Source organism: Bos javanicus, chromosome 11 (genome assembly GCF_032452875.1).
Source record: "Bos javanicus breed banteng chromosome 11, ARS-OSU_banteng_1.0, whole genome shotgun sequence".
NCBI lineage: Eukaryota > Metazoa > Chordata > Mammalia > Artiodactyla > Bovidae > Bos > Bos javanicus.
Genome location: NC_083878.1, coordinates 43,527,743 through 43,547,389, shown reverse-complemented (window position 1 = coordinate 43,547,389; position 19,647 = coordinate 43,527,743). Strand labels below are relative to the sequence as shown.

The 19,647-nt window shown below is 36.6% G+C and overlaps 2 protein-coding genes across 9 annotated transcripts in view; one reads left to right on the top strand and one right to left on the bottom strand.

Annotated features, from left to right (window-relative positions):
• Positions 1–4,720, top strand: part of PUS10 (pseudouridine synthase 10) — an 85,795-nt gene extending 81,075 nt beyond the window's left edge. For 5 of the 6 annotated variants that reach the window (XM_061432481.1, XM_061432482.1, XM_061432484.1 and 2 more), the window contains exon 17: positions 626–4,720. In XM_061432481.1, the coding sequence (XP_061288465.1) occupies positions 626–797 (172 nt within the window). In that variant the 3' untranslated portion in view covers positions 798–4,720. The remainder of the gene's footprint in view (positions 1–625) is intronic. The other variant, XM_061432485.1, reaches the window with a different exon arrangement.
• An 8,126-nt stretch (positions 4,721–12,846) lies between these two features.
• Positions 12,847–19,647, bottom strand: part of REL (REL proto-oncogene, NF-kB subunit) — a 41,267-nt gene continuing 34,466 nt past the window's right edge. For 2 of the 3 annotated variants that reach the window (XM_061432479.1, XM_061432478.1), the window contains exons 6-10: positions 19,532–19,636; positions 19,209–19,421; positions 18,565–18,633; positions 18,360–18,431; positions 12,847–17,303 (exon numbers count right to left, since the gene is read on the bottom strand). In XM_061432479.1, the coding sequence (XP_061288463.1) occupies positions 16,522–17,303; positions 18,360–18,431; positions 18,565–18,633; positions 19,209–19,421; positions 19,532–19,636 (1,241 nt within the window). In that variant the 3' untranslated portion in view covers positions 12,847–16,521. The remainder of the gene's footprint in view (positions 17,304–18,359; positions 18,432–18,564; positions 18,634–19,208; positions 19,422–19,531; positions 19,637–19,647) is intronic. The other variant, XM_061432480.1, reaches the window with a different exon arrangement.

Genomic DNA, 19,647 nt, shown 5'->3' with positions numbered 1-19,647 from the left:
ATACACACACAAAAGAATTAGTTCTATTGCTAACCATGCAAGAATTGCAAACAACTAGAATTTAGAATCCTTCTGAAGGACCTTCATTAAGTCTAAATATGTACATTGTCTCCCATCCTATTGTTATTGTGTCACTGCGTCATGTTACAAGAGAAGCCATCAATAATGTCACCATGAGTGACCCTGTGAAAACCTACCATTTGGCAGATATCTGCTGTCATTACTAAAAAATGATGAGACCAAAAAGATGGCAAAATAGAATTTGTGGCAAAAAAGAAAACAGCTGAAGTTCTTTTTTTAAAAGCACTGAACTACAGTTAATTTTAAAAATCCATATTCAAACTTTGGCGCTTGGAGATGAGCCAAAAGTCATGACTCTTGGTAAGTTTGGTGTAAACACAGGCTCTAGGTCCCAGTGTTGGCTCCCAGACCGGTAGGAATCAGTTTGCCGTAGCTTATTGATTGCCATAGCTATATTTTCTAAGATACACGTCCCAATCACGGCTCAGAAATAAACTCCTCCTGGTGCATTTCTGCTTTTGTCATTTCCCCTCCAACCTGTCAAATCTCACCTCACAGTTGGTATTACATGACTGTCTTCATTTTATCCTTAAACAAACCTCAGCTACATTAAAGAGTTTGTACATGGAGACTTTGGAAGAACCAAGCCAAACATTGGCTCTCTGATGGATGTGACTGCAGACATTCTTGAGCTGGATGTTGAGGTAAACCATTTAATTGTGGAAATGCCTGTTTACACACTGAATTCAGCCAACATTATGCTCTTGCAGCACTAAGCCAAATAGTACTGTTCACTTTAATAGATATTTGAAATTGGTCTCGTTTATGATTCTTACAAATATATAGCTAATTGACTAACTGTGCTTAACATATGACATGAGACCCTTGAACCATGCAAGGAAACAAAGTTTTCAGTGCCCCTCACATATCCTTTGGACTCTTTTGTAGAGAATTTAAGACAGCCTACTCAGAAATAAGTAGGGATAGAAAATGGGATGAGTCAAAGGTTATAAATAAAAGCAGTCCCATAAGGCTTCTATGATACGGTATAAAAGAAATTCTCCATTCATATCGTATGAATTGAAATCAGATTACATTCTTAATTAGAAGGATGGAATGAATGGATCTTTCAGGAAATGCTCCATAAATATTTTCCTCATTTGAGCACCAATAGGTATTGAGTCACAAGTTGTACACTTTGGTAAATATCTGATTAAAAACAGCCCCCCAGCCCACAAAAAAAGGTGGGCGGTGAATTTTTGCACTTGGGAATCATCTCAGTGTAAATGAAAAGAAGTGGGTATAATTACCTGGTGTGAAAACAGCCATGGTAATCAAATGATCACTGGAGCATTATTACCTTACCAGCACTTCCCTTGAGTTCTTTCGGGTTAGACTTTATACACCTCCTGCGGGACAACCAGTGATAGCACCTTGAGGGTTGCAGGGAATCTTCTTAGTAAGACTGTCATTTTCAGGAAGACAATCTTCTCCTAAAGAAAATTCCAAATGCATTCATCTTCTTTGACCTTAATTCTTAGGATAGCTTAGGAGTGTCGAAGAGCCAAAGGCCAGAGCTTCTCAGCCTTGACTGTCCACTACAATTACCTGTACAACTTTAAAAACCCAATAAATATGCCTACTTTCCCCTGCCCTCAACACATACTAGATACTGTGATCAGTAATTTTGGTTTTCAGGCTTGAAAAACCACCCATAAATTTATATATAGGTGTTTGGTTTATGGCTATTCTCTGAAATGAAACCAAAGTATTTCTTGGCATTTGTCAAAGATACAGATACACACAATACTTATTTGGGCTTTTCTAATAAAAATTCCCAAGTCTTGTATTGACTCATAGATTAACTTAAATAATTTTTGTAAGTCATTTCAAGTTTTACACTTTAGGTATTAAAAAACAATGCGGGCCTGGTAGTTTTGTTGTTTGCTTTTTGTAGTTTGTTTTTGTTTGTTTTAACTTCTAAATTAGGCCCTCTACGTAGTTAAGGCAAAGTGCAATTTCATACTTCTAATGCCTGGGACATGATGTTTTATGTGGAGGCCAATAGTCTGCTACTGTAATTCCATTATAACTTAAAGATCAAGGTTTTGTTCCAGAAGAGCCAAACCAGGATGAGTAGAGATAGATAAATTCAATTTTAAAAGCAACAAAAATTATATTAATGTGAATGCAAAAATCTCTAATCCTTTTCTAGTTTCAGGTGATCTTTCATAATGATTTATTTCACATTTAGTTGCTAAGTTACAAACAACATTGTAAGTATAAAGACTACTTTAAATGTAGTACTGTTAAATGCAGGATGGGAAAATGAAGACTAAAAGTTGCTGAGACTTTTGAGGGAAAGTTGGTATTGCCCCCTGCATTCATTCATTTTCCCATAAATAACATTTAAAAAATTTAAATATACTCTTGACTTGTTTATAAATATAGTCTAAACTTGTTTTGATCAAAAAGTACAATTAAATAACTGGCTGAGTAACCAAATACTCAGTGAATTCAGGAAGAGACCTCAGGTCCAAGAACCCCAAGTCCTAGAGTGGATTTTAGAGTGTTAAATTGAGATGTTCTATGGCTGTTTTCTTCCAATGCAGTTTCCTCTGTTGCATTATATTAAAACTATTAAATATATATAGCATTACCAGTAAATGCTTACTAGAACAATAATGTGTTAATGACTTGTTTTCTTCCTTCTAGTCTGTAGATGTTGACTGGCCCCCTGCTCTGGATGACTAGCTTTCAGATTTGGAAACAAAGAGTAGGCTTTTCCAGCTCAGCATGGACGTCCATCCAGCATACACTGTAAAATGGTTGTTTTTACCCACCATAACGGTGTCTTGGAAATCATTTGGATCATGTTGATCTATGTATTTTTAAATTTGTTGTAACATCTCAGGATCTATCTATGTGTATAATTTGTGTTGAATTATTCTAAGGATGTCTTATGATTTTTCTCCAATCCCCAACAAATTATGAATAATGAAACCATTCAGAGTTACAAAAGCAGGATACATTCTCTGATAATCTGAGAAGCTCTAATTTCTTTCAGCAAAATTTCCCTCCATAAGATAGTTAAAATCATATTTTAAATTTTTTAAATGATCTTGATAAAAGTTACCTCTAGATTTATGCAGCACAGTATCCTTATAATATTCTAGGATATCAAATGAAAATCTGACATCATTCATATTTTTCCCAGTAAGCTTCAAGCAAGTGATCACCAATAGAAGTACTGTTTTGGTATGATTTGTCAAAATCTTAATGACTCCAATTGTCCACTATTCTGACAATCTAGAATTGTCAGTATGTTTCCTGGGGAAGAGGAAGTAACACCTTAGGAACTGAGGCATACCATGGTAAGAGACTTTTAAATGAGGAGACACAAGTGCCTTCAATGACTTTAATCCCAGGGATAAGATTCTGAAAAACTGACTTGCTAAACAAAGGTAAGCTGATATTATTCCAGAGTGCTTCAATATATTATCTAATTGCAAACATCTTCATCAGGTAGATAAGAGTATTATCATCTCCACTTTATAAATATGAAAACCAAAGAATAGAAGTTAACTGATTTATCTAAAATTCATCTCAAGTTCCATATCTGGGACTAGGACTGAAGTTTCCTGGTCTCTAGGGTCCTTTCTAAAAAACCTTATTATTGAGCACCTCCTACATGAAGCAGGTACCTAGAATGTCATTTTAATGCACATAACCATGAGAACTGACTTTTGGAATTTAGATACCAAATCAAGCTTACAAAAAAATAGCCCAAGTAAATTTCATGTGAGCTCATATGATTACCATTTGTTAATTAATCATCAGTTGGTACTCTGAAAAGGAAAATCATTAAATAAGCACAACCTAAAGAAAATGGATGGATCATTAAGAGAAAAGTTTCAGAAAGGAGTCTCGTTAAAATTTCAGATATAAGTGCAATTTCCATCACCATGATTCAACTTTCTGAACTTATTTTGGAACACATGTGACCTGGATAGTATGGAATACTCAGTTTCCCATCTCTCCATTAAACATGCTTTAGAACTACTCTGGTGGTACAGTGGATAAGAATCCTCTTGCCAATGCAGGGGACATGGGTTCAACCCCTGGTCCGGGAAGATCCCACATGTCACGGAACAACTAGCCCATATGCCACAACTGCTGAGCCTGTAAGCCACAACTACTGAAGCCCGAGAGCCTAGAACCTGTGCTCTGCAACAAGATTTGCCACCGCTATGAGAAGCCCATGCACTGCAATGAAGAGTAGCCCCTGCTCACTGCAACTAGAGAAGGACCACTCATAGCAACAAAGACAAATAAAAAGACAGAAAAACATGCTTCAGAGATACTGAGTTGTATCATTAACCTTAGGAATCAGGAAAATGCTTTAACTGACATGAAAAAATTTCGTATGTGAATGAAAGTGAAAGTCACTCAGTCATGTCCGACTCTTTGCGACCCCATGGACTGTCCATGGAATTCTCCAGGCCAGAATACTGGAATGGGTAGCCAGTCCCTTCTCCAGGGGATCTTCACAACCCAGGGATTGAATCCAAGTCCCCTGCTTGGCAGGCAGATTCTTTACCACTGAGCCACCTGGTAACAGCAAATTACTTTTTCATTGTTCTCAGTGCCAGAAAATGAGAAAGGGATAATAGAAATAAACTTGTGGTTAAAAACGTAATTGTGTGAATGTTTCTTAATTTCTAGGGAAATTTTGCTACAAGAGAGATTTAAATAATTTGAGAAATAGTCTTTTGTAGGTTTCTTCTTGGCTCAGCTTTGCATTTAGTAGATCTGCAAATGAAAGAATTAAGAACCTCCTTAGCAATTATTAGAAGACTTATTATACTTACTATACTGGGATTATATAAAATTTCAAGAGGAAACAGCTGTATATACTTATTCCAACTATTCATGAGACAGGTTGTTGAAAATTAATGTAGGTCTTTGTTTAATTAGAACTGAAAACATAGAGTGCAAAAAATATAGTTTTTTTGCCTATATAAAAATATTCTTAAATTAGTTTTGTGATCTTCTCCTATTGTTTAAATGTTTGTATTTGTTTTTTTAGAAACACTTAAGGGAAAGGGCCCTTTGTACTTTAAGTATATCTTTGTCCCAAATACAGTCTTGTTTTAAGAAAAACACTGAATAGCTGGAAAAGTGGAAAAAAAAAAAAAAAGGTAAAATGAAAGATTTCCCAAGTAAGATAAGTGGTTTCATTTACGTTATGTGAAATCAATTTAGAAATTAAATTTCTATTTCTATAAAAAGCATATTATTTAAGTAGATCTTACGGGGTTCTGTTCTTTGATTTTTAACTCCATATAAGAAAATGAACTTTGATTAAGCTTTCCTGAGTTGATTTTTTTTTAATGATAGCCTTTATTATTATAGAGAAAATACATTTTATAACATTTTTCAATTTTTTTCATTTTAAAATAACTTCAAATTTGTAAGAAAAGTACAAAGACTGTTTTTTCCTGAAATATATCTCCTCAAATACACTAGGTGTGTAATTCCTATAAATAAGGACAAATTCCAACAAACAAGGGCATTGTTCTACTTCATCACAATGTAACTATCAAAATCAGGAAATTAACACTAATATTACTTTTTTTTACCTTTATTATTTATATATTTATTTATTTGCCTGCACTGGGTCTTAGTTGCAGCATGCAGTATCTTTTTAGTTGCCACACGTGAGATCTATAGTTCCAAGATGTGGGATCTTTAGTTGTGGCATGCAAACTCTTAGTTGTGGCATGTGGGATCTAGTTCCCTGACCATGGATTGAACCCGGGCCTCTGCTTTGGGATCATGGGAGTCAGCCACTGCACCACCAGGGAAGTCCCACTAATACTGCTGCTGCTATGTCGCTTCAGTTGTGTCCCACTCTGTGCGACCCCATAGACAGCAGCCCACTAGGCTCCTCTGTCCCTGGGACTCTCCAGGCAAGAACACTGGAGTGGGTTGCCATGTCCTTCTCCAGTGCAGGAAAGTGAAAAGTGAAAGTGAAGTCGCTCAGTCGTGTCCGACTCTTTGCGACCCCATGGACTGCAGCCCACCAGGCTTCTCTGTCCATGGGATTTTCCAGGCCAAGGGTACCGGAGTGGGGTGCCATTGCCTTCTCCAATACTACTATAAATTAATCCACACACCCAGTTCAAGTTTCACCAGTTGTCCCAACTATGTCCTTCATAGTCAGGAATGACATTCTGCATTTAATTAAGTTTCTTTAATCTTCACGAATCTGATACAACTTGTCTTTCCTTGATTTTCATTAGTTTAATGTTTTTGAGGATTTCAGGCTATTTTGCTGACTATTCCTCATTTGGGCTTGCCTGAAACAAACTGAAAACTCATACTAAAAACTGAGTTTATACCAGTACTTCCAATTCCAACCTCCTTCTAGTTTCTCCCTTATACTTAGGTTTAGCTTGCACCTTTCTAGCAAGAATACCCACAAATGGAAGATTACCGTCTTACATCTTCTCAGCTGTCACATGATTTGATACATGCAGTTACTGGTGACTGGGCTTTGATCAGTTAATAAAGGTGATATGTGCCAAGCTCCTCCAATTTTTTAGTTAACCCTTTTTTCCCCTTTAATAAGTATCTTATAGGGAGACCATCAAACTTTTCATTCACTAGTTTTAGCATTTATTGAAGACTTTCACCTGAACCTATCACAATGATTGTCAAATGATTTTCTAATTCCACCATTCATTTTACATTTACAGGTTGGCATTACACCGAATCCCCATCCTTCTTGGGGATTCATGGCTTCCTATTTTATTTGATGGTTTATAATTTGTTACTGACATTTATTTTTATTTCTAAGTGTTGACTTGGCCACTGGATACCCCTTTAAGCTGGCTCCTTTGTCCTTCTGACATATCCCCATCATTCCTAAAGCATGTTCTTACTTTCTAATACAAAGACATTCCAGGCTTGTATTTCATCTGCAGCCCTGAAATGGCCATTTCTCTAAGAAGAACTGGTTCCTTTTCATGGAAAATGATGGAAAAAAGATCTAGGCACTAGGTGAGCCCATTGCCACTGTGGCATTGCTGCTCCCAAGCCCTCTCAGGGCGTGCATGTGTACACATATACCTGTGTATTTACCTATACAAACTATGAGCTTATACCAGTCCTTCCAATTCCAACCTTCTTCTAGTTTTCTCCCTTTCCGTATTTGCAGTTCCTTTCTGACAGAAATCTGGCCCCTATTAGCCTTAACATTTTACTTAATAGATCATTCCCTTTGATAAATAACCAATCTTCTATTGCCACATCCTTATTCAAGATCACTGAGATTCCCCTCCCTCCTACCCTCAAATGTTCCTAGGCTCCATACTGTAATCCACACTAGGCCAGCACCTTTTCTTCCTGTGGCAGATGTAACTCTTATCTTGTGCAGAATAAGCAAATGATTTTTGTTCTGAATTGTTCAAGAAGGGAGAGACACAGGGAGCAATTAAGTTAGGAAGACAGAAAATGAAAATCTTTTAAAAAGGCATTTTGGTACTATACAGAATTATCATTTTAAAGGACAGTTACATATGCAAATATATTCAGCTGTAGTATTCCATAAAAATGTCTAATGTTTCTAAGCAACCAAAACTGCCTTCTTCTGTAAGGCGTATGCTATAAATATAAGAAAATCTCAAATGTTTTAAAAATCAGATAGCAAATTTTTATAACAGCTTTAGAATTTTTTCTATTTATTATATTATCAAGAAAAAAATCATTGTATACAAGATATTACAAAAGTAATAAAATAGTCTTTACAAAACACATTTTGACATTTAAAAAATGATTTCATCTTTTAAGTATTAGACTTACATTAAATAATTAAACAGTTGAGAACTTTTAAAAATCAGTTTTTCAGTGCTTCCAAATTCATTAGTCATTAAGAAGCATATACAAATATTTATAACACTTAAAAAAATAGAACAGTGATATTCTGCGGGAATTGGGGATCTTCATAGTTAACAGTATTTTTAAGTACACTCTTTTAAAATGGAAATCATCTAGAAAAGGAGTCATCTGATTTGAACCGTTCATTTAAGAATGCCTATTACCCAAAAACTTGGTGTTTTCCTTTCTGTGTCATCTTAAAGCTGTCTGAAGTGTGCACCATGTGCTCAGTTGTGTCTGGCTCTTTGCTACCCCATGGATTGTACCTGCCAGGCTACTCTGTCCATGGAATTCTCCAGGCACGAATCCTGGAGTGGGTTGCCATCTCCTCCAGGGGATTGTCCCAATCCAGGGATCAGTGATCAGTATTTTTATCTAATTACCCAATAAAATCAAGTGTGTCACCAACGAAGTCTCCTGAGACTAAATTTCAGAAATAGATCCTCAAACACTCCAACTTATTTTTCACTACTTTTTATGCAAAGCTATAATGTTTGATTAAAGTTTAAGAAAATAAGCAAGATGAATGTTTGCTACCTTTAAAAAAATTTTGTATTTTATTGATCTGCCCATATTCCTGAGAATTTGATTTACTGAAGCACCAACATTTTGCACTAATTACTATTTATTACTGATAACACATAGGTGTTTAATGATTTTTTGGTTATTCTTTAAATTTCTTAAGTCCAATAGTAAACTGAAGTTGTAGAAATAAGACATATAAGAATAAAGAGTATAAATGCTACTCCTTTTAAATATATAATTAATTACTAGTAGGTTTTTTTCCTAAAACTGTAGACATTTAGAATAGAAAAAATATTTAGAAGAAATAATTGTTTTGTACCTGTGTTTTATTAGTGAAGATAGTGGAGACATGATTACTATTGAGATTTGACTTTACTCACTGATGTTAAGTTTGTACTTTAAACTCTGCTAAGATGTATTAGTTAAAAATATTAATTTGACTGAATCTTAGACAAAGGCATAAAACTGGACAAGACAACTCATATATTTATCTCTGATTCACTGCCCACATCTGGGCTTATTATGTAAAAAGCATGAAATTTCTGTTACATGCAATGCAAAAAGCATATACTCCATCTCCAGAAGCAAAACAGATCAGAAATCTTTCAGTGGCTACTTTATTAACTATGATGAGACTCCTTTTTAGGAATATAGTCATAATACTCGCAACTTGTAGTCAATTTTGGCAAAGAAATTAAGAGTTAGAATTTGAGAACTGGAAGTCATTGATTGACCTTATCTTCAGTATACAATAGGAAATGTTCTGGAAAGGATATGGCCAAATCAAAGTCCTCCAGACCTGGCCTGGACAATAGCTAGCCATTCTAAAGAGAAAGTCATCTCAGGGTTCTTACTAAAGAATCTAATCCACAGTGATTTGTCACTCTGTGAACTGGAAGAAGTGTCTGGATTGGAGATTATCAGGGCCACAGGGTATATGCATTATGTTGGTTTACCACGATATTTGATTTGTACTATACAGTTTACAGTGCTTCTTATGCATTATTTTACTTAATACAACACACTTTATGAGGTAAGTAGGCTGGAAACCACGTGTTTTATATCTGAAGAGCTAGGCCCATAGGAAGTGCCATCTGCAAAATAACTTCTAAGTGGCAAAGCTGAAGACTCAAACCCAGATGTCCTGACTGAAAATTACTCTTTCCGTTTCTGTTATTTAACACCACACAGTAATTTTTTAAGAGCCCTCAATAAATCAAGTTATGATAGAAGAAATTATTTGGGACTACTAGGCACCCTGGATCACCAATTCTAAGTCTCTCTTAACATGGACAGCATAGTTTGTTTTTCTGAAGCATTAGGTTAGAAATAACCCAGCTGTTTGTTGTTCACTAAGGCTTTGAGTAGGGAAGCCAAGCTACCAGTGCTGAATGCCAATTACAGAGTAGGTTCTGATGACAGAAATCAGATAGTGGTTTTGAGGTTTTTTCCTGGCAAGGGGCAGGAAGAACACTTCTGGGGATGTAGAAATGATTATTTACATATGTAAAAATTCACCAAGCTGTAAATTTAAAATTAGCCTACTTTATGCACTTTACTGTATGTTATCCCTCAAAAGAAAAAGACTGACATCTTTGAGAGCAAGTCTGTTGTCTCATTCACCTCTATGTCATTTCTAGCCCCTAACATGGTGCTTTGCACATTAGACATTCAAAAATGTGATTGGGTGGTGGATGCATGTTGAGGTATGGCAAAACCAATACAATACTGTAAAGTAAAAAATAATAAAAAAAATTTTCTTAATAAATTACAAAAAAAAAAAAAATGTGATTGGTTACATGAATACTGGAGTTTCTGTGCAAGGGAAATGTGCTGAGGGAATGCACCAAAGGTGAGATTAAACCTGCCACACAGAGAGGAGTAAGTTCAGAAATACAAGACAGTTATCCTAAGAACTGTAAAATTTCTACTTAATACTTTCAACACTACAGGAGGCAGAGGGTAAAGTATTTCACAAGCCTGGTAATCACTGCTTTCCCTACCAGATTAAATACCTTCCTCTTTAAAAATGATACACTTGTCCACATTTTTTATAATCATATATATGTCAGTTTCATTCTTTCCCTCTCTTAATATTGCCATTTATTTAGCACCAGCTAGGGACTGTGTTAAGTGATGGAGTCCCAAAGGTGAATGAGATTAACTATGTAAGTGTATAATTCAGTGCGAGGAAATCTGCAGTTGGGACATGGGCAAAGCTGAGCCTCGGCTAGGGAGGCAGGACATAAACATCACACAGCTCTCAAAGGCCATTTGCTATGGCTGTGAAGAGCAGAGGCACAGTGGATGACATGTCAAAGGCATGGAGGCCTAGCGACCTGAGAGAGGTTTTGGTTTGTTTGTTTTTCAAGGAATGTTAACTACTTAATACTGGATTGGAAGTATGGGGAATTCTTTTTTAACTGGAGCAATATGGAAAAGATTCTTGTGAGGGAAGAAGAATGAAGGCCTAAACTAAGAATGAAGCAGGAGTGAAGCAGGGACAAATGCAAGAGTTTTTTAGAAGGCAGATTGAAAAAGACTTGATAACTCTCTCAGTGTGAGGACAAAAAAGAATAAAATATGATTCCGAGGTTTCTATTAAATATCTTCAGTGGCAGGGTACATGGTAATGCCATTAATGAAAGTCGAGAATGTGACAGGAGCAGCCAGTTCTTGAGAGAAAGCTGAAGCTTTCTTCTGGACACTCTTGAGCTTAACCAGGGGAAAAAATAGCACCAACCGAGCGCTGGGATCGAGACCCTGGAACTAAAGTCAACCTCAGAGAGGAGTACCCTAGGAGGGAATGGTCAAGAGGACAGGTTATTAATAGGTCGAGCAGAGTGAGGGCTGGTAAGGAGACACTAGATTTGACAAGGGAAGGTGTCTGGTTACTTCCCAGAATATCCTAAGAAAATAGGAGGAGAAAAGAGAAAGCCTGACAAGCTAAAGAATGACTGGGAAGTGAGGAAACGGGCTGAACGCACTTCATACAGCTGGACGTGCTGGACGTGAAGGGAGGGAGCATGACAGCAGTGGGAAAAGGGTTTATTCTTGCTCTTTTAGGCGAGAGAAAACATTTACTGTGTTGATACAAGAAAAGCACTAAATGTTACATGAGGATACAGACACAAGATGGGAGAGAAAAGGAGGGATCTGCTATATAAGAAGAGCTAACAAAGCAAGAGGTCCTTTTTTCCTCAAAACTGAAAGTGGGGTGATAGAAGAACAGACGAAAGTATAACCACATTTAGAGAAAAGAAGCTGCCAGTTTTTTTAAATTATAAAATAAAATTTATGATCAATAAATAGCACCTGGAAAATAAAAAAACCTTTGGAAATACTCTGAATACAAACATAGCAGGACCTTACTTCCACTTAGACAAGAAAAAACCTGCAGAAAAGTTGGTTGTTTAATTTAAAATATCCATTTAGCTATCCTAACAGTGTTTAAGCCGATAAGTGCAAGTTAATACAAAATTACAGGATTCTGTATTAAAAAAAAGTTCATCATCTCTAAGCCACTGTCTGGAGATATCCTGGGTTCATATTTTGAACAGGAAAGAAATTATGCCTTCAGGTTTTTTCTGGTACGTTCTACTAAAGTATATTATATGCTTATGATTTTTACAGTTGTATAATAAAAGTATGTCATTCTGAAATCATAACTCAGAAATATTAGTGAGTTAGGTATCTTTATTGTTTCTCAAACTATACTGACCCACACTCTTATCTTGCTCTCCCTTCTCATTTCCTAGTATCACTCAACTCAGAATTTTAATTTTTATGACATTCGCACATTCCTCATTTTGACAAAATTGACTAGTTTTTAATCCTTCCAGTAAATTTATGGTTTGGTTGGATACTGTGCTATGCTTAGTCATTCAGTTATGTCCTACTTTTTCCGACCCCAGGGCTACCCCTGTAGCCCACCAGGCTCCTCTGTCCATGGGGATTCTCCAGGCAAGAATACTGGAGTGGGTTGCCATGCACTTCTCCAGGGGATCTTCCCGATCCAGGAATCAAACCAGGGTCTCCTGCATTGCATGCAGATTCTTTACCAGCTGAGCTACCAGGGAAGCCCCTATGTAAGTGAAAAGACATTGTTTGTAGCTAGGAATATGCTCAACAATTGTAGGGTCTAGTTGTAAAATAAACTAGGTCTTTAGTAAATTACTTAGCATCACAATTAAGATTACTGTCCAAATTCTACAGTCATTTTGTCACTGGAATTACTTTGCTTGCAAATAGTTTTGAAAGCAAAGTAGTTATTAATCATCAACCTGAATGATTGATTCTGATATACATGATTCTGATATAATAAACTGAATGTCACATGAAACAGACTGAAACGTCACATGAACTATAAAAACCATCAACATTTAATAATTAAAGCTATTCTTTCTTTCAAAAACCAAAGTTCTATTAGTAATACTTTGAATGCTCAATACTTACTAAGTGTTTAATATGAAGCAGACACAGTTCTACAAATGCAGGATTCAACAAAAACACAAAACTTTGCCCTCACAAAGCTTATATTCTAGTATAGGGAAACAAATAAAAGATCATGTTAAGTGTTACGGACAAATTTAAAGGAGGGGAGACGTGGAGTACCAATGTATATACAGTCAAGGAAGGCCTTGATCAAGTAACAGCTGAGTGAGGCTGAAGGGTGCAAGGTGTGAGCTACATATACAGCTGAGAAAAACATTAAAGGCAGAGGGAACACCAAGTCCAAAGGGCCTGAGGCAGGAATGTACTTAGGTTTTTTGGTCAAAATTCATTTTTATTATAGAAAATACACTTAATTCCAGTTGTTATACTTAAGTGAAAGTGAAAGGCACTCAGTTATGGCCAACTCTTTGTGACCCCATGGACTATACTATAAAGAATTCTCTAGGCCAGAATACTGGAGTGGGCAGCCGTTCCCTTCTCCAGGGGATCTTCCCAACCCAGGGATTGAACCCAGGTCTCCTGCATTGCAGGCAGATTCTTTACCAACTGAGCTACCAGGGAAGCCCATTGTTACAATTGAAGTTTCTAATAAAAAAAAAAATCACCACTTAATAATCCTGTTTTAACTAAGACAATGAAACTATGGCTTTAAAAAAAAGTACTCAGCACCATTTACTCATTTAGTTTCATGAGCTGCTTATAATTGTACTTGGTGTTTTTGAAGAGGAGTGCTGAAGCCAGAGAGCCTGGAGTTGAACGAGAAGGGGAAAATGGTAGTGGATGAGGTGAGGAGAGGAAGGGAGTGTGGGCCTGCTAGTTTTAAGGACTTTAGTCTCTACTCTGAGTGACATGGGGAGCCACTGGATAGCTTTGAGCAAGTGAATATGATTTCATTTGTTTTAAAAAGAACCACTGTGGCCACTCAACAGAGAACAGACTTGCAGGAGCACAAAGATGTAAAGAGAGTTTGGGGAAGTGATAATTCAATCTAGGCAAGAGAAGATATGCTCCAGAACAGGATATTAACAGCAGAGGTCAAAAGAGGTGGTCAGCTTTGGATATATTTCAAAGGTGGGGCCTACCAGATTTGTTGGTGGATTGGATATATGGGAGATAGAAAGAAGCAAAGATGACTCCATTGTTTTGAATATGAGCAACTAGAAACATGGCACTGCCATTTATTGAGGAAGGACAAGCAAGTTTGGGAGAGAAGATTAAGAACTCAGCTCTGAGTGTGTTGAGTTTGAGCTTTAATTAGAATTTTATGTAGACATGTTACACAAGCTGTTGTACATACACACACACGCTCTGTCTCTCTCTTTCTCTCTCCAAGTCTGGAGTTCAGGGGTGGGTCTAAGCTAGGGGTAAAAATTGGGAGTTGACAGCATGAAACTAGATGAGATCACAGTGAGTTGGGACACAAACAGAAGAGGAAAGGTCCAAGGAAACTTCTTCCTCTTAAAACATGGATGTAATTTTGGAAAACCCGGCAGTGGCCACAGGACTGGAAAAGGTCAGTTTTCATTCCAGTCCCATAGAAAGGCAATGCCAAAGAATGTTCAAACTACTGCACAATTGCACTCATCTCACATGCTAGCACTCATCTCACATGCTAGCAAAGTAATGCTCAAAATTCTCCAAGCCAGGCTTCAACAGTACGTGAACTGTGAACTTCCAGATGTTCAAGCTGGATTTAGAACAGGTAGAGAAACCAGAGATCAAATTGCCAACATCCACTGAATCACTGAAAAAGCAAGAGAGTTCCAGAAAAACATCTACATCTGGTTTATTGACTAGGCCAAAGCCTTTGACTGTGTGGATCACCACAAACTGTAGAAAATTCTTCAAGAGATGTGAATACCAGACCACCTGACCTGCCTTTTGAGACATCTGTATACAGGTCAAGAAGCAACAGTTAGAACTGGACATGGAACAACAGACTGGTTCCAAATTGGGAAAGGAGTACATCAAGGCTGCATATTGTCACCCTGCTTATTTAACTTATATGCAGAGTACATCATATGAAATGCCAGGCTGGATGAAGCACAAGCTGGAATCAAGATTGCCAGGAGAAATATCAATAACCTCCGATATGCAGATGACACCACCCTTATGGCAGAAAGTGAAGAGGAACTAAAGAGCCTCTTGATGAAAGTGAAAGAGGAGAGTGAAAAAGATGGCTAAACACTCAACATTCAGAAAACTAAGATCATGGCATCTGGTCCCATCACTTCATGGCAAATAGATGGGGAAACAATGACAGACTTTATTTTCTTGGACTTCAAAATCACTGAAGATGGTGACTGCAGTCATGAAATTAAAAGACACTTGCTCCTTGGAAGGAAAGCTATGATCAACCTAGACAGCATATTAAAAAGCAGAGACATTACTTTGCCAACAAAGGTCTGTCTAGTCAAAGCTATGGTTTTTCCAGCAGTCATGTATGGATGTGAGAGCTGGACTATGAAGAAAGCTGAGTGCCGAAGAACTGATGCTTTTGAATTGTGGTGTTGGAGAACTCTTGAGAGTCCCTTGGACTGCAAGGAGATCCAACTCAGTCAATCCTAAAGGAAATCAGTCCTGAATGTTCATTGGAAGGACTGATGCTGAAGCTGAAACTCCTATACTTTGGCCACCTGATGTAAAGAACTTACTCATTAGAAAAGACCCTGAAACTGGGGAAGATTGAAGGCAGGAAGAGAAAGGGCCGGCAAGAGGAAGAGATGGTTAGACGGCATCACTGACTTGATGGACGTGAGTTTGAGTAAGCTCCAGAAGTTGGTGTGGGACAGGGAAGCCTGCCGTGCTGCAGTCCATGGGGTCACAAAGAGTTGGACGCGAATGAGCGACTGAACTCAACTGTAAAGCTAATGTCAAGCAATTTTAAATGTATGGATCTAAACAGTACAAAATGTAGAGAACTCCCATACCCTGAAAGCTTACTTGAAAGCTTACTGCATTCTGTTCAATCAGCATTTTAAAGGAAGTTTGAGGTACATGTAAATCTTAGCAACTCTAAAAATCCTCAGAAAACCCCTTAGGGGTCACCTTGGGGTTTATTTTAGGGGTCCCCAAAAATAAAGGAATTAATTTTTCCAATGGCATAGCCATTACAGGTTTTACCTTAAATTTGCTTAAAAGCAAATATCATTCGTCAGTTTAAGCAAAGCAAGAAGTTCTCAAGGCAAGATTGCCTGTTAGAGGAACTCCTTACATACCTGGTTATAAGTACAGCTGAACAACATGGGGGTTGGGGTATTCACACACCATACAGTGAAAAATCTGGAGTAATACAACCTTGTAAAGCAATTATATTCCAATTAAAAAAAATAACTGTATAGTTGGCACACTGTCTCCACGGTTTTGCATCCATGAATTCAACTACGCTCCAACTGTGACATAGTAAAGAAAATCTGTGTATAAGGAGACCATAGGTTCAAACCTATGTTGTTCAAGGGTCGAAGGGTCTATGAATGTGGTACAGTCTCAGTCAAGGAAGCATAAAATGTTACATTTATAAAGGTAGCATCAAAATAGTTACCTTTAATGGGATTTAATTCTTGAATCACCATTTATATCTTACAAGTTAACTTTAAAAAATTCAAATGCAAATGAATCACTCAATTGTTCATTTTGCATAGCTCCAATACCTGAATACTGACTATTTGGACCAAAACCATGACTGTTTGCATTAGTACTGTTTGATGGTCCTGCCTCATTTATCATACTGTTATCTGCACAATTAAAGTCAGATCCCTCAAATGCCTCTGACTGTGCAACATAAGCAGTAGTACTAGAACTGGTGACTGTTGACATACTGGAAGAAGACATCTGATGGAGCTGTCTCAAGTCTCTTGGGTCTAACACTGAATTACAGGAAGGATTTTCAAGATTCATGCTCACAAGTCTCGGATTATCGGTCTCCCTCATGCTGTCATTACTGGGCGTTATCATGTTCACAGGGCAGTTAGGCAGCATGCTGGCATCAGAAATACTATATAAGTCAGCTGGTGAGACGGATGATGCTTCCATTCTACCTATGTCATTAGTATTGTTATAAATGCAAGCATTAGAAACATTCAGATCACTCATTTCCAGGAATGGTGGGATAACTTGTGAATTAGAGGAAAGTGTCCCTGTTGAAAAACTACTCAGTGAATTTGTATTGACTGAGCGTGAGGTGGGGTGGGCGACTGATGACCAGCCTGAAGAAGACTGAGTACCCATCGGTAGCATGGCTGAAGCAGGATGTGACAATGTACTTGAGATGGACGCAGAGGAGGAATAGTAGGATTCTGCTTGACTTGAAACAGGTCTGGAAGTTTCTGGCAAAACTGCACCATGAGAAAACAAGTTTGGTTCTGTGGGAAGGAAATGTATTTTTACAAAACTGAAATGAACAAAATTCTAAATTAAAATTACATAAACACTCAAAAAATTTTCAAGGAAATCAAACGCTTCAAATAAAAATGTTAAATAGGAGATAATTATTACATAAGTCCAAAACTGAATTCCGTAATACTGTTTTACAAATGCATATAAAATAATTTGGTAAGTTATTTTGGCACAGAAAATTTCATTTCTGTTAAATGTGGAAATCTAGCTTCTGAGGCCTTATAAAGGTATTTTTGAAATGTGAAAGATAAATGTCAGAATTTCACTTAATGGGCCTCTAAATATTCAAAATCATTTCATATTCTCTTCTTTCAGGAGAAAATGGAGGGATGGAGGAAACATTAAGGATGATTGAGAAATCTACATAAATTTCTAAGCCATATTATGATATAACTCACACTAATGGTCTATAAAATTTTCAGAAAAAAATGTAGTAGTGTATTTAATTACGTATTATATGACTGCTGTACATATTAAACCAAGAAGCACTGATTTAAGAACATTAAAAGAAAAAAAAAGACTTCTAATTAACCCTGGATAACAATCTAAACCAGAAATTGGCAACTTTTTTTCCATAAAAAGCCAGATAGTAAATATTTTAGGTTTCGTGCACCATGCAGCCTCTATTGAACTTCTTAACTCTGCAGCTCTAATAGTACAAGAAAAGAGCCATAAACAATATGCAATCAAATGAGCTGTGTTCTAGTAAAACTTTATAAATAAATATAGGTAATTGAGCAGGTCTAAACCATTTCTTTCATGACATACTGTAATTAGTACAATTACCACCATAGGAATGAAATGTAATTTCTCAAACAATAAATCCCAAAACATAATCACAGTTGCTAACAGGACTTTCAGAAGCTGAGATCAATTCATTCAATATTCATAGCATGAAAAAAAAATGTAGGAATGGAATAAATCAAAGACTCAGTTTTCATTATTAAGAATAGAATTCGAGTATATTGTGCAAAACACTGGTCTCTCTGATCACAAGGAATACTCTATTGGGCATAAAATACCTTTTTTGATGAATCTTCCTTCTCCAGTTGGTCCTAGGGGACTAGGTCTAGGTCTTTCAGGAAAATTAACTCCTGTGATAAATTTTTTCCATTATTAAATGTAATTTGAAAAACAACAGTATATCAGTTAAAATTTGAAAAACTGAAAAAAAAAAAACCCAAAACCAAATTTACTTAAATACCAATCAAACCAAAATATTCTTACCACAATCCTGCCACAGTTTGTGGAAAAGCAGAGTTGTTTTTTGTTTCTTTGCTTTATTTCCATATGTGTCTGGTTAGAAAGAAATCAGGAAAATGTGTGAATCATCAATGAGTATGGTTCCTCTCCTTTAACACATATATAGATGTTTTATTCCTACATAGAAAATGCTTTAAATAAATGTACATAACATGGATTTCTAGGGGTCACAAAGTATGTCCCAAGTCAGTAATAAAGGGCATTTTTCTCTTAGTAAAAAATAGTTTATAATATTCATCTTGTTTTATTATAATACCTACAGGTTAACCCATGGTCAATTAATGGGCCAAGGGCAGATTAGGACCAAGATTGGAGACCACTTTCTGAGTGGCAAGTTTGCCATCTATCAAGAAGGCACAATAAGGACCAAAACAGAATCTCAAATATAAAACAAATTCTAATAAACAGTTGAGATATGTTGAAATTATTCTAGATTCCTTTCCTAAGAAAAAGATTCAAAGAGCACAAAGATGAGTCAAAAATCAACAAAAACTTTAAGGAAAAGAAAATTGTGAATAAATAATATGACTGTATTCTAATATATCCTACAAGACAATATTCTTAGCAGGACTAAGAACCATATAAAACATTAACACAAAAGGTCATACCCTTTTCATCTGGCAGGTATCTAAAATCCATAGATTCACTAACTTCCTGATCGGAAGGTCGCCGCAACTGCATCTTTACTGTTACCGGTTCTATTATAGCTTTGCAGTATGGTGGAGTCTTGAAAACAATGGCTACTTGACGGTGTACATCAGCTTGTGAAAAGACACCTTTTGCTTCCCAGTCATTCAACACAAACCGAACTTCTATGTCGTCTAGTGATTACAAAGACAAATAATTCGAACACAAAGTAAAACGTACCAATCAATTTAAAATATATTCTGAATTCAATGAAACAAACAAACAAACAAAACCCAAAAAATACCTTTCTGAACTTTGTCACAGAGTAGAAATATTTCATCTCCTCCTTTGACACTTCCACAGTTCTTGTTTACACGACAAATCCTTAATTCTGCAGTATTAGGAGCACCTAAATACAAA